Here is a 14,751-nt window from a genome sequence, read left to right as displayed (position 1 = left end):
CTGCCTCAGCCCAGCTTCGGGAATCACTGGGGTCATAGGTGTGCATCTGACACTAACTCCCAAGCTATAACATAAGTCATCTTTGACTTCTCCTTTTCTGTCACCACCTATATATATGCATGGCATCATCCAATTCTACCATTACTATTTAGAAAATTTCATTCCAGCCCATTACTTTAGTCCATATCTTCTTTATATATTTCTCCCCAGAACTGTAACAGGAGCTTCTGAACTGACCTACCTAGCAACAGTCTCTTCCCTATCATTCAACTTCACCAACATGAATGTACTGAAAAATAGTTACTCTCATTCTTACATCCACTACTTGCATTGCTATATAAGAGTCAAAGTGTGGGCAAACTCTCCAGACCTACCCTCTCACAAATTCCCATCAGTCCCCTGACACACTGAACATTACATTATGCCCAGACAGAACAAGCCTCCTTATGATTACAAGTCTTTGCTCAGCTCTTCTAATTGGAACTCCTTACAGCCTTTTTTTTAAAAAAATATTTATTTTTTAGCTTTAGGTGGACAATATCTTTATTTTATTTTTATGTGGTGCTGAGGATCGAACCCAGTGCCTCACGCATGCTAGGCAAGCGCGCTACTACTTGAGCCACATCCCCAGCCCTCCTTACAGCCTCTTAAACTCATCCATCAAAACCCAACTCCTAGATGGCAAGATCAAGTCACTTCTTCAGGCTTGCTCTATCAGCCAGGCTCTCATACATGTTTCTATCATCATTTGCTATGTTGTTTAATGATTCATCTATTTATCTCTCCTTCTAGACTTTGAACTCCACAAGAGCTGAAATTCCTGACATTGATAGCACCTATAATAACTGAGAACTAAAACTAATTTTTTTCTTTTTCCCCTAGTGCTGGGGATCACACCAAGGGCCTCACACATGCTAGGCAAGCATCCTACCACTGTGCTACATATATTGGCCAGACAGTTGAATCACAGTGACTGTGCTTAAGTGGCATAAACATTATTACATGGAAGCCCAGCTGTCTTTATCTATCTCCTTCTTGGCCTTGGAAAGTCATTCCTTGACTGAGTGTTAATGGAATTCGTGTTACTCAGCTGTGAACAGCTCTGGCTGGTCCCTGGACTGTTACAAAATATGAAGCACTATTCAAAGGCTATGAAATATAATATTCTTTTTTGGAGGGGAAACGGGATTGAAATCAGGGGCACTCAACCACTGAATCACATCCCCAGCCCTATTTTCATATTTTATTTAGAGACAGGGTCTCACTGAGTTGTTTAGTGCCTCGCTTTTGATGAGGTTGGCTTTGCACTTTCGATCCTCCTTCCTCCATCTCCTGAGCCACTGGGATTAAAGGTATGCACCACCATGCATGGCTACAATATTCTGATAACTAATAATTTTTAATTAGCCAAGCAACAAAAATTTTTAACTGGAGCCAAGAGTGGGAGTGCACTCATATAATCCCAACCACTTAAAAGACTGAGGCAGGAGGCTCTCAAAATAAAAAATAAAAAGGACTGAATCCGGTACAGTGGAGCATATCTGTAATCCCAGCAACCCAGGCAGGAGGAACTGGAACCTAAATTCAAGATCAACCTCAGCAACTTAGTGAAACCATAGGGTCTCTAAGACCCTAAGGACTTAGAGATCCTGCCTCAAAATAAACATAAAAAGGACTGGGGATGTGGCTCAGTGGTTAAGCAACCTTGGGTTCAATCCTGATACCAAAAAATAGAGTAAAAATAAAAAAGACTGGAGATGTAGCACAGTAGTAAAGCATCCCTGGGTTCAATCCTCAGTACAACAAAAGGAAATTATTTAAGAGGGAGAAGGGAAGAGTTTAGGGAAATGGTGGTAACGGATAGAAAATTTTACTTACATACAAATAAGCTCTAGAGCTCTCTTGAAAACATGGTGATTTTCGATTTAAATTTTAAAAATGTATAAACTTTAACTGATACATAAAAAATTGTACATATTAATGGAAGTACTACAGAATATCTTTATACATGTCTATATTGTTCAGTGTTTAAAGTGGTGATTTACAGTTAATAACAATTTATTATACACTTGAAAACTGCAGCTGGGCATGGTGGCACACCCAGCTACTCAAGGGGCTGAAGCAGGAGGATCAGTTCAAGACCAGCTCTGGCAAGTTACTGAGGCCCTGTCTCCAAATAAATTTGTTTAAAAAGGGTTGGGGATGTAACTTAGTGGTAGGGCACCCCTGAGTTCAATCCCAGGTACCAGAAAAAGAAAAGAAAAAAAATTGCTTAGAGCCAGCACGGTGGCATACAACTGTAATCCCAGCAACTCAGGAAGCTGAGGCAGGAGGATTTTGAGATTAGATTGAGCTTCAGTAACTCAGTGAGACCCTGTCTCTAAATAAAATATAAAAAGGTCTAGGGATGTGGCTCCGTGGTTAAACGCCTCTGGGTCCAGTCCCTGGTACCCCCCACCCTCCGCCCCAAACTCCTTAGAGTAGATTTCAAGTATTATACACATACACATACACACAAGTACATGGGTACTACATATGTTGACTAGCTATATTTAGCACAATGTATACATATTTTAGAACATCAAATTATACACCATAAATATACACAATTTTTATTCATCAAGTGAAAATACACATTTTGTGAAATTTATTATTTCTCCTAAGTGGGCTCAAGTTATTACTATTTTTTTTTTATAAAGAGAGAGTGAGAGAGGAGAGAGAGAGAGAGAGAGAGAGAGAGAGAGAGAGAATTTTTAATATTTATTTTTTAGTTCTCAGCGGACACAACATCTTTGTTGGTATGTGGTGCTGAGGATCGAACCCAGGCCGCACGCATGCCAGGAGAGCGCGCTACCGCTTGAGCCACATCCCCAGCCCAAGTTATTACTATTTTCAACTCACAAATGCAGAAACTACAATCATAGAACTAAGGACCCTGACTTGTCCAAAATAAGTGAAAAGCAACTCTTAGAATTTCTTAAAAGATACCTTCCTTTGAGATTAAAATCAGCATACTATAAACAGTATCAAATTCCTCTAGAGAATTGGTATTAGGATGGAATCTTCTATGGGGAAAAACAGTTTTAATTCACTATTTCTCCATCCAATAAATAAATAAAAGCCCTTGTGAGAAATAGAAAAGTGCCCTTCCATAAGAGCTTAAGGTTACCACTAATGAAAAAGAAGTGTATTTCTTGGCATTGAATCCTAGTATGGACAGAACAGTGCTACACAACATAAAATGACACTGTTTGGATACACTTGAATGAATATGGTAACAGGGGATTAGCTGAAGGACCCTCAGCAGATACCAAAACCCATGGATGCCTATATCCCTTCTATAAAATCATGCGGTGACTGCATATATCCTATGTACATTCACCTTATTTATTTATTTTTTTAAATCTTTTGGTACTGGGGATTGAACGCTGGGGTGCTTTACCACTGAGTTACATCCCCAGCAATGCCCACTCCCCCCTCTTTTTCAGATAAAATCTCACTAAATTGCTGAGGCTGGCCTGGAATTAGTGATCCTTCTGCCTGAGCCTCCTGAGTTCCTGGGATTACAGGCATTGGCCAACAAATACAGCTATTCCTATATGCTTTAATCATCTCTAGACTATTCAGAATGGCCAATATAATGTGAATGCTGTGTGAATAGTTGTTACATTGTATTATTTAAGGAACCACAAAGAAAAAAAATACATAGTGCAGTCCTGGTACAACAATCATAGTTGAAGACTGCACAGTATGTAAATAGAAAGTGTAGCAATTAACTCTGAAATAGTAAATTCTACAGAGGAAAGACTGAGGATCTATGAAATAGTGGGAGGCTAACGCAGTATGCCTAAACACTACTTCATTTATGTGGACTCAGCATAATGCTTGGCAGGCAGCAAATTCAAATAACTTCTTGTAACTTTCTGGAATTTGTTTTTCAAGTATTTGAACCCATTGAGACAAAACCCAAGGATAATAAGGGGTGACTGTAATGACCCTCAGCTTCTAATCACTAATCCTGAAGCTCATCAAATGAACTGTTTAGAACAAATACGATCATTTCAAGCTAAATGTTAACTCCTCCAAAAGCTCCTAACATCTACTAAAATATGATATCAAAATCCAACATCATTCAATTATGATCAAGTCAACTGGAAAAAAGGAAGGAGCTCCAGCAAGACTGGCCTCGGCATATCTGAGAGAAAAGATACATATGAAGATAAAAGGCAAAGAGAAAATGAAGGATTAAGATAACTGATCTCAACTCCCAAGAGGAATAATTTCGTCACAGAGAAAAACTAAACAAAATCCCCTATTTTTATATTGCCTGACTGAGGTGAAAAGAGAAATGAGAAGACATTTGGGGAAATCGGGAATTGAAATCTCAACAGCATTTAAGCTAACTTTCCATAACAAATAGTTTCCAAAAATAGGGCTGGCACAAAATTATACTGGGATTTGTACCAGGAATATCCACAGGAGTTAGAGGCTAAGGACTAGAAAGGCTTGGGAGTAGAAAATGAGACCTAAACAGTGGAGAGTTATAAATGGAAGAAAATCTAAGCTATTACTACCGATAGTGAATTGACCTTTTAGAGGAAAGCTGGGATCATCGCCCTTTAACCCCAAGTAAAAAGATAAACTAAAAATTAACTCCCTAGGGTGCAGCAGAGGACCTCTCGTTGTTATTGCTAATCGCCGGCCTCGTAGCGGTCCAGGCTTCTTCCATCCTCTGCTAGGGGCCTGTCGGGAACCTGGACAGAGTCACCCATTGCCAGCAACCGCTGGTGTCTGCAGAAGTTAGAAGCAAAAGTAAGAACAACGAGATCTCTCCCTCCGCCCCCGAGGCCCAATCCCTAAATAAGATCTCGAAATTGTAAAACTCATGGTCAGCTGAGTTCGAATATTTTCGGGTCTCGGCTCTGGGTGGGGTCACGAGAGTAATCTGGGGGAGAAGTACTAAAGCAGGAGAAAGTAGAAAGGGTAAGAACCGCGCCACTCCTCGGTACGGAGTTAAGTGACCTCAAAGCCCTACCGAGCTGCACCCAAGCGGCTGGGGGAGGGGGGGTGTCTCTAGGATCCCGGAGCGGTGGCCTCCACACCCACGGGTCATTTCCCAGCCCAGGCACAGGGTAAAGCGCTGTCAGCCAAACGTTAAGGATCCGTTCTGGTCTCCCAAGGGTCGCGGACACCGACTCCCAACCCCCGCGCTAAAGTCACCTCAACAAGAGCACAGCCATCTTGGGTTCCGGTCTGGACGGAAGTGACGCAACGGCGGGGCGTCTGAGCTGGGGGGGGGGTGTGAAGCTCCGAAGAGTCGTCACGTGATGACACCGAGTTCTTTAAAACGCTGCTCTAGGTTCTGCGCTTTTGGTGGCAGACGTTCGGAAATAGTTTGTTCTCCCCCTCTTCCTAACGGTTTTTGCCAGGACTGCAGCAGAGATTCCGCTGGGTTTAGAATCTGCCACCCGCGTACGTGTTCTTTTTTTTTTTTTAATCTCCCTTCCAATCAGTAAGAATTGCCCACAGTCTTCACTGAGTCCGAGTTTGACTCCACCTCCCTCCCTGGCCAGCCTAAAAATATCAGAAGTTGGTTGGCTGAGACAACGGGGAAAAAGATACTTTGGGCTTCTTCTGATTCTAATATGTTTTGGTCAGATAGATACACAGGTTGAGACCCACTCAGGGGAGTGTGAGATGGGTCCACGAGAGGACCTTGCAGTCACCTCAACAAGATGAGGAACCCAAGAATGGGGAACGTCTAATCAGGCCTCAGGATTCCTAGGCTTGAGCTGCTGCCTGAGCTAGGCGCCCACCAGCCAAAGACAACGCTCCCTTGTTCCTTGTTTCAGTGCTATGTGGGCAACACCCACCATCAGAAGAACCTGAGATATGGGGGAGAACCTGCTTTGATTTGTACATACTGCATATAAACAGTTTTGAGGAACCCAAGCGTGGTGATCAATTTCAGAGAACTCACGACTGGAGAGAGAAAAAAAAATCAAGTGAGAAAGGAATAAAACAATGCAAAAGTTCTTGGCCCTTTTGCAGGGAAAGGGAAACAGGCGGAGTGGAGGTCACAGCCGAGAGGAACTCCTATTCTACAATAAAATATGTTCAAGTCACATTAATAGTCAGATCTCATTTATATTTAGCACTCCCGAATTTTTACTTTCAGGATTTAAATAGCACAAATTCATTTATTTCTGAACCAAATGCTATTTTGCATTTCTATAATGCTAGACAAAAAAAAAAAAGCATTATTATAGATTTTTTAGGATTGGAAGGGACCTTAAAGACTCTATAATCCAACCTTCTACCAAGTGCAAAAATCGCTTCTGAAGCATCCCTAACAGCTGATCTTCTAGACTGCTCTAACTCATCCTGTGGTAGTAAACAGCTTAATCATTACAAAGTTGTTCTGCTATTGAACTTCCAGTCATTGATACTCCTTTGGCCTTCAGGAGTATCACATTAGCAAATAAATGAAGACCTCTTGCACTTAGCCTGTTGTTGTTGTTGTTTGGGGTTTTTTGTTTTGGGGTTTATTTTTTCTTTTTGTTTGTGTGTGTGTTTGTTTGTACTGGGGATTGAACCAAGAAGCATTTAATTGCTGAGCCACATCCCCAACCCTTTTTATTTTTTATTTTGAGACAGAGTCTTGCTAAGTTGCTTAGGTCTTCACTAAGTTGCTGAGACTGGTTTTGAACCACTGGGCTAGCTTTACTTAGCTTTTTTTTTTTTTTTTTTTAGTTTTCCGCGGACACAACATCTTTGTTTGTATGTGGTGCTGAGGCTCGAACCCGGGCCGCCCGCATGCCAGGCGAGCGCACTACCACTTGAGCCACATCTCCAGCCCCTTTACTTAGCTTTTTAAGAAATTTTATTTAATATGTGTGAGCTGTTGAGTTTCTGCCACAGTCTCTGAAAACTACTACAGGGGATTCAAAGACACAGACATATATTGTCCTCAACAAATTTATAAGCTTAGCAAGATCCCTGAAGAAATACAACAAAGAAAGTAGTCAACACAAAAAACAGGTGTAACTAAAAGTGGTGACTAGATAGGAAGAAAGTGGTTGTTTATAGCTGGGAGAGGTAAGAATTGCAACATTTGTTGATGATGATTTTACCTGTGCAGTTTAGGACTGGGGTTGTAGCTCAGTGGTAGAGCACTTGCCTAGCACAGGTGAGGCACTGAGTTCAACCTTCAGTACCACATAAAAATAAATAAATAAAGGTATTGTGTCCATCTATACCTAAAAATATTTTAAAAGGTCTTTTACTTATTTATTATTTATGTAGGTATTGGGGTGCTTTACTACTGAGCTACATCCCCAGTCCTTTTTATTCTTAATTTTGAAACAGGATTTCCCTAAGTTGCTGAGGCTGGCCTCAGACTTGCAATCCTCCTGCCTCAGCCTCCTAAGTCACCAAGTCCTATTCCCATCCCTAATTCCACCCCAAAATCTTAAAGAAATGGGTAAAATGCATCAGATTAAATCCACCCTCTTTGAGCTATCATTTAAGGCTCCTTAGGAAAAGGCTTCAACTTTTCTGTTCAGACTTATTTTCCCTTCAAGTTCCCCCAAATTAAAGTGGATGGCTCAAGATCTTCTCTAAGTATCCCCAGTACGTCACAAACCTGTCCAGCTCACACACGCACAAAAATGCATGCACAAAACACATTTTCTCACATTTTTGTACTTAATTTTGTTGTTCTATCTATCTGGTCACTCTCTCTGCTCTTTCCTTATTTTCAAAATGTCACTCATCCTTCAAGGTTGGTCTATATCTAACATCACCTCTTAGACCTGACTGCCTCTTCCTCTGAACTTTATTTATTATATGCAGTTTATTTTTGTGTTTAATCTCTCACATGACTTAACCTTCATAATGTTATAGCTGTGTATGTGCTCTGTTGTATTCCCAGCTCTTTGTTCATTACTAAAGCAAGCATCATGGTTTATTGTAATTGGTTGTTGATGGGTTTGTTTTCTGATCCTCTCTCCCTCTTCCTCCAAACTAAATTTTGAACTTGCAGGAGGGACGTAATTTTTATTCCTCTTTCTATTGCCTGCATTTCCATACTTTACATATAGCATTCACTACAATTTTGTTGTCTTGCTCTCAATTGAAATGAACTTAAACTGCAGCATAAGTCATCAAAGAACTTCTTAACAAAGAGGGAAAGGTCTAGGATTTCTTCCCTTGAAATTTCTCAGTCAAGTTTCTCTCTGGGAAGAATCTCCCAGGATGCAGGAACATTGTGGGGTGGGAGATATTCCCAAAGAACCTGGTCATCTCAAGAAATCTATAATGCAACCTATCGTAATCAAGATAACAAGAGAGTTGGGGCTGTAGTTCAGTGGTAGAGCACTTGCCTAGCACATGTGAGACACTGGGTTTGATCTACAGCACCACATAAAAATAAATAAATAAAATAAAGGTATTGTGTCCATCTACAACTAAAAATAAATATTTTTTTAAAAAATAACAAAAGATATCCTGTTTTCAGAGTTCTCTGGGGAGAAATTGCTTATAGCTTCTAGGACTCTCAAGGGCCTCCCGTCAGGCAAGGAGGCTAAGGAGAAATCACATTTCATGGTCTTTGGATTTAGGTTTCTCTGCCTAACTATCCCTGAGAGAAGTGTGTTTGTGTCCCTTTTTCTGTCCCTCTCCTTCACCTCCCTCCCAACATTCCAGCCTGGGGCAGGGGAAGGCCAGAAGACACAAAGCGCTCTGTGTGTGGGGTGGTATGTGTCCCCCCCATCCCTCCACCCAGAGTATACAATGCCCCTTCTGCTCTCTGCACCCTGTCCCCCCACCACCACCTCTCGACTGCACATGCCAGGCCGTAATTGGTTACTGGCTCAGGACAGCCCCCTCATGCTGGGGCCCCAGGGGATTTTAAGCGGGTTCCAGGAACCCCCGCTCAGTTCCTTGTCCCCCACTCTCTTCACCCCACAGATGCTCCGGGCCCTAGCCCCTGCCCCAGCTATGGCTCCTGGGGCTCCCTCATCTAGTCCCAGCCCTATCCTGGCTGTGCTGCTCTTCTCTTCTTTGGGTAAGTGGAGCCACCCCAGTCTAGGTACCTTGCAACTCAGCTGGTTTCAGCATCCCCCCACTGCCTTTGTGGTACCCCTTATTGCCAAAAACCAGTTAGCAAAAGCAGGAAGGTGGTATTGTATTCAGAGAAAAATATATATCATTTGGAGGGAGTCAGGAAAGATCTTCTGAGAAGGGAGATGGTAAAAGAAAGTTTGAACAGCATTTAGAGTGGGCATGACTGGACCCAAGTTGGAAACCAGTAACATACCCCCAGAACCATGCTGAGAACCTGATAGGAATTGGTGTTAGAGTTTGGGAAGAAACAGGATCAAACACTGGCTTCTATTCCCCATTCATCCCCTAATAGGGCAAGAGGTACCCAACTTTAGTTTTCCAGAAGTGAAAAGTCAGGGAGTATAATCTAAGGAGGGAGCCTGAAGTTGTGGCCTTAGCTCCTTACAGTTTTTGTTTTCTTGGAGCCTCACATTCTCTCTGTGGCTCCTCATCTATTAAGTGAGTGGATGGAATGGAAGGAAGTTTCTATGAGATCCCAATATCTTGTCCCTCTAACTCTGTCTTCCCTCATTTGTTGGCTCATCCATTCCTTGCCCTCTGACAAGTATTGGATAAGCAAGAGAAAGTCAAAACAGTGGACTGAATGGATCCTTTCCTTCTCCAAACTACCCTGAGTCCTGGTGCCATGGGTGACAGTAGGCAAGCTGGGATGAGGGTGAGGGAGAAGTCAGCAGGGGAGGGAAGTAAATTACAAAGCCCAAGGTTCTCTGCTGTCAGGTCCTTGAATCCTAAACCCAGAACCTAGACTCTTAGGCGCTATATTGAACTGTTCTGGATACCCTGGGAAAATATTAAGGATAAGGAGTTAGAGAAGGGAGTGATGAGAGAAATGGGGAAAGGTAATCTTGGAGTACAGGAGGGAGGGTGAATTCAGTCCCAACGTCTGTCCCATTCATAGAACCATTGAGCTGAACTGAGAAGGGCAATGATTGGTATTATAACAGGAGGAATAGAAGTTAGATCCAAAGAATAACCTCCCTTGTTACCTTATGATTCCCAAGAAGGCTGTAAGAAGGAAGTCCCAGGAGGTGAGTAAATAATATTGATGCTGAGGTGGGAGATTCAGGACAATGGGGTGGGAGTGGGGGCTGTAGAATTCCCCAATATTGGCCAGATAATGGGTCTTTGTTTGGTTGCCTCCTCCTCCTCCCCCCATGGAACAAAAGGGTCTACAGTGGACCCCATCTAGGGCCAGCCCCCACACATAGTCTCCCTGGAATGGCCTTTCTTGTGTGGGTGAGTCTTGCGGGTGGCACTAGGCTAGGCGGCCAAAGAGGAATGAGGATGATTAAACCACAGAGGCTCCCATGCAATGTCATTTGAACTCTGAGCTTGGGATCTTTCTCTGTATCAACTTCCCCTAAGAAGAGTATGAGTCCTTCTCTCCCGGGCTCCCCAGTCAAAAGCAAGTTGTATGGCAACCAGGAATTCAGTAGTGAGGATTGTCATGCCACGGAAGACCTGTATTCTCTAGTTCTCTCCACTTGGTGGGGTGGAAGGGCAAGAAATTTGAGTTTGCTATACTGTAAAATATCATACATCCGTTGAAAATAAGATTGATGTCAAGACGGGTGTAGTGGTGCATATAACTGCAAGTTAGAGGCCAGCCTGGACAACTTATGGAAACTCTACCTCAAACTGAAAAATAAAAAGGGCAAGGGATGTGGCTTAGTGGTAGAGTACCCTAGGGTTCAATTCCAAGTCAATTCCCAATACCAATACCAGGGGGGGTGGCAGAGAATGTTATGCAATGTATATAAAAAAGCTCCACAAGCAAACTTATCCATTTCTTATAAGTACTAGTATATCTTGAGTTTATTGATTTTGAAAACCAGAAAAGCATACACATTAAATTGGTAACTGTGGTTCTGCGAGGGGACTACAAGAATTGGTTGGAGTGAGTGTGAAAGGAAACCAACTTTATCTGTATTGCTTGGATACTATATAAGAAGAATACAATTTATGTTACCTATATAATTTATAAAAACTTTAAAACTCTGCATCTAAGGGATAACTTAAGACTTGGATACTACCAGGTGTAGTGGTGCATTCCTGTAATCCCAGTGACTCAGGAGGCTGAGGCATGAGGATTGCAAGTTTCAGGCCAGCCTCAGCAATTTAGTGAGATCTTGTCTCAAAATTTTACTTGATTAATTAAAGGATCCAGGATATAACTGTAGGTTCTATCCCCAGTACAGAGAGAGAGAGAGAGAGAGAGAGATTTTATCAAAGGGAAAGTGAAACTTGAAAACAGCCCATCTTCTGGAAGTCCCCAAGACAATCTGTTACTACATACAGAGAGCTTGAACAGACATAATATTTACACTCATCAATTCAGTTAGTCCAGAGAGGTTCAGGCCTCAAAATTTTATTATTTCTTTGACTCAATCCTTGATTGCACTTTGATCTCACATCCTCCATAGCCTTTACTGGGCCACATGCCTTTCTGATTTCCCATCTGTGCTTGCAGTGCTGTGCCCTGCCCAGGCCATTGTGGTTTACACAGACAGGGAAGTCTATGGTGCTGTGGGCTCCCGAGTGACCCTGCACTGCTCCTTCTGGTCCAGTGAGTGGGTCTCAGATGACATCTCTTTCACTTGGCGCTACCAGCCCGAAGGGGGCCGAGATGCCATTTCGGTGAGTGCCTGGGGGATACTGGGGCTGGATAATAGAAGGGGTGCCTCAAAAATCAACAGAAGGGCTGGGGATGTGGCTCAAGCGGTAGCGCACTCGCCTGGCATGCGTGCGGCCCGGGTTCGATCCTCAGCACCACATATAAACAAAGATGTTGTGTCCGCCAAAAACTAAAAATAAATATTAAATAAATAAATAAATAAACAGAAAAGAGAACTTGGGCTAAGGAAGGAAAAATCCTTTATAAGCCATAACCCCAACTTTGGCAAGTAAGTTGCATTTTTGCCACCCACAGCACTACCCTTTCCAGGCCAGAATCCCTGGCCCTACCCCCGGGTGCCAAGCTTTGACAGCTTTGTTCTCACTAGGGTTCTCTTACATGCTTCCCCTCATTCCTCATAGATCTTCCACTATGCCAAAGGACAACCCTATATCGATGAAGTGGGGACCTTCAAAGAGCGTATCCAGTGGGTAGGGGACCCTCGATGGAAGGATGGCTCCATTGTCATACACAACCTTGACTACAGTGACAACGGCACTTTCACTTGTGATGTCAAAAACCCACCAGACATAGTGGGCAAGACCTCTCAGGTCACACTCTATGTCTTTGAAAAAGGTGCGCCAAGGAGTTCAGAAAGGGGAAGAGGGAGACTGATAGACTGGGGAAAGAGGCAAAAAGCCCCACCCAACGATGTTTAGGCTTTGGGAGGGAGGGCAGGAGGCAGCCTTGGTTAGGAGTCCTATATCCCTAACGTCTGGGAATAGACGTGGGTCAATGGATCAGAGACAGAGGTCCCGGTTCATTTCCCCACTTCTTTTCCCTTCTCTTCCTAGTGCCAACTAGGTACGGGGTCGTGCTAGGAGCTGTGATTGGGGGCGTCCTTGGGGTGGTGCTGTTGCTACTGCTGCTTTTCTACCTGGTTCGGTACTGTTGGCTACGCAGACAAGCGGCCCTGCAGAGGAGGCTCAGGTAAGGGGCGGAGCCCGACTCCCCACCCTTAATCCACTATTTCCCATCTTGGTGGAGACCACTTCAGTAGGTAAGAGGGCCAAAGGAAAGAGAAAGCTGCTACCCGCTCTGCAAAGGTTTTGGGCGAGACCAAACCCACAGCAACCCCTTTTCCTGCAGTGCCATGGAGAAGGGGAAATTGCACAAGCCTTCCAAGGACTCGTCGAAGCGCGGGCGGCAGGTTAGCGGGACTTGGAACTTGGACAAGCTGGGGAGGAGACCTGGGAGTCCCAGGGCAGCCGTGAGGGGCGGGATGGGAACAGTCAAGCCCCACGGGATTCGTGACTGATGTGAGCATCCCTCCCCCACAGACGCCAGTGCTGTATGCCATGCTGGACCACAGCCGAAGCACCAAAGCTGCCAGTGAAAAGAAGTCTAAAGGGCTGGGGGAGTCTCGCAAGGATAAGAAATAGCGGTTAGCGGGCCGGGCGGGGGATCGGGGGTCAGGGGCAGAGTCCGCTAAAGGTTCTCAGGTGGTGGTCATCGAGATGGAGCTACGAAAGGATGAGCAGAGCTCGGAGCTCCGACCTGCTGTCAAGTCCCCCAGCAGAACCAGCCTCAAGAACGCCCTCAAGAATATGATGGGCCTGGACTCGGACAAGTGATCACCGCCCCCAGACCCTGCCAGAGCAGGGGGACCTAGGCTCCTCTTATCCCCAGTCTAGGTGCTTTCCTCCCTTGCTCCCCAGCCCTGCCCTACCCTGCCCTCACCTCCCTTTGAGATGTAAGTTTCATTCTAAAATTCATTCCCAAACACTTGTATTGCCCCCCCTCACCCCCTGACTTTCTGGGATCCCAGGGACTAATCATACCCCTCACCTGCCCCAAGGGCTGTGTGTTTGGTGTCTGTCTCTCAGGCACTGAGAAGAAAGGGAACTTGATAGCCCCTGCCTCAATTCCAGGCCACCTGTTCTTCCATCCCTTGCACCCTAGCCTGACCCCTCTGGCTCTTTCCTTTCCCGCCCCTCCCTCCCCTCCAACAAGTGACCCAGCTCCATTATCTGTCCTGTTAACACTCAGATCACCCCATCAGACTCTCCTTCAGGGTTTATTTAGGTTGTTGATTATTTTTTATTTTTTAATCCTTTGTTTGCTTGTTTGTTTACCTGTGCCCATGCTCTGCCCTTACCCCCATGACTGAGGACCGATGACGTCATGTGGCTTTTTCAGGCCCCCAACCCCATTAAACAAAGGGGCCCCTGATCCTCAGACCTCAGCTTGATACTTCCTGATCACTTTGGAGCACTGTTCTAGGACTCAAGAACTTGGAGAAGGATGAGGGGAGAGACAAAGGATCCTCAAAGGTCAAGGGTGGAGGAGGGGGGCAAATGAGCCTTAAGAAATGGCTTTAAACAATCAAATAGAAAGCAGGAAAAAAACAAATGGGAAGTAGGGGGAAAAGGAAGAGGCTGCTCTCCCAGCTATAGGGAATTCTTAGGAATTTTCTACATTCTGTATATTGCTTTTCAAAACTCCAAATGTCCTTAAATGTTTAATAAACACTGACATTTCCAGAAGTTTCTGGCTCCCTCTTGAATTCCTAGTTCTCCTGGGAATAATCCCTGCCCCTTCTCTCATCCCCAACATCCTATGATTCTGCCTCATCAACATTAGTTGTTGAGTTTGGTCTTGTGGTATTGTATAGTGGGAAGAATTCTGAAAAAGCTCACAAGACACATTGGGACGTTCAACAAATACCCAAAAAGCTTGTACTATGTGCTAAGCTGGGTCAGGCTTTGTTTTTACATAAGTGAAAACACACTAACCAAGATTCAGATTCTAAAATATCCCAGCCACTCTAGCTGTGTGATCCAGGATTGCATTTTATTTTATTTTTTTAATATTTATATTTTAGTTTTCGGCAGACAAAACATCTTTGCATTTCATTTTAATTTATCTAACTTTGGTAAGCTTGTTTATGCATTTGTCAACAACTAAGATCGTGATATCCACTCTGCTTAATGCCCAAGGATGTTGTGAGA

At 43.9% G+C, this 14,751-nt stretch overlaps 2 protein-coding genes across 3 annotated transcripts in view; one reads left to right on the top strand and one right to left on the bottom strand.

The window, feature by feature from the left end:
- Positions 1-5,318, bottom strand: part of SDHC (succinate dehydrogenase complex subunit C) — a 44,443-nt gene extending 39,125 nt beyond the window's left edge. The window contains exon 1 of one of the 2 annotated variants that reach the window (XM_081308313.1): positions 5,221-5,318. In XM_081308313.1, the coding sequence (XP_081164439.1) occupies positions 5,221-5,240 (20 nt within the window). In that variant the 5' untranslated portion in view covers positions 5,241-5,318. Of the gene's footprint in view, positions 1-5,035; positions 5,181-5,220 lie in introns of those variants that run through there. The other variant, XM_081308314.1, reaches the window with a different exon arrangement.
- Positions 5,319-8,909: 3,591 nt separating this feature from the next.
- Positions 8,910-14,286, top strand: MPZ (myelin protein zero). Its single transcript, XM_081306543.1, has 6 exons — positions 8,910-9,067; positions 11,597-11,763; positions 12,163-12,376; positions 12,595-12,730; positions 12,890-12,950; positions 13,081-14,286. Exons 1-6 carry the CDS (start codon positions 8,971-8,973, stop codon positions 13,180-13,182), a joined length of 777 nt encoding a protein of 258 aa, XP_081162669.1. The 5' UTR covers positions 8,910-8,970; the 3' UTR covers positions 13,183-14,286.
- Positions 14,287-14,751: the final 465 nt, after the last annotated feature.

The sequence above is a fragment of the Spermophilus citellus genome (genome assembly GCF_964194105.1).
Source record: "Spermophilus citellus genome assembly, chromosome: 9".
Lineage (NCBI taxonomy): Eukaryota > Metazoa > Chordata > Mammalia > Rodentia > Sciuridae > Spermophilus > Spermophilus citellus.
This window is presented reverse-complemented; position numbering and strand designations above follow the sequence as displayed.

What these genes read in the sequence shown, in the direction of transcription:
- MPZ (XM_081306543.1), top strand. Translation starts at nt 8,971, where the DNA reads ATGCTCCGGGCCCTAGCCCCTGCCCCAGCTATGGCTCCTGGGGCTCCC. An exon ending in GGGGCCGAGATGCCATTTCG is followed by an intron (nt 11,764 to 12,162) that starts GTGAGTGCCTGG and finishes CATTCCTCATAG; the next exon opens with ATCTTCCACTATGCCAAAGG. An exon ending in CGTCGAAGCGCGGGCGGCAG is followed by an intron (nt 12,951 to 13,080) that starts GTTAGCGGGACT and finishes CCTCCCCCACAG; the next exon opens with ACGCCAGTGCTGTATGCCAT.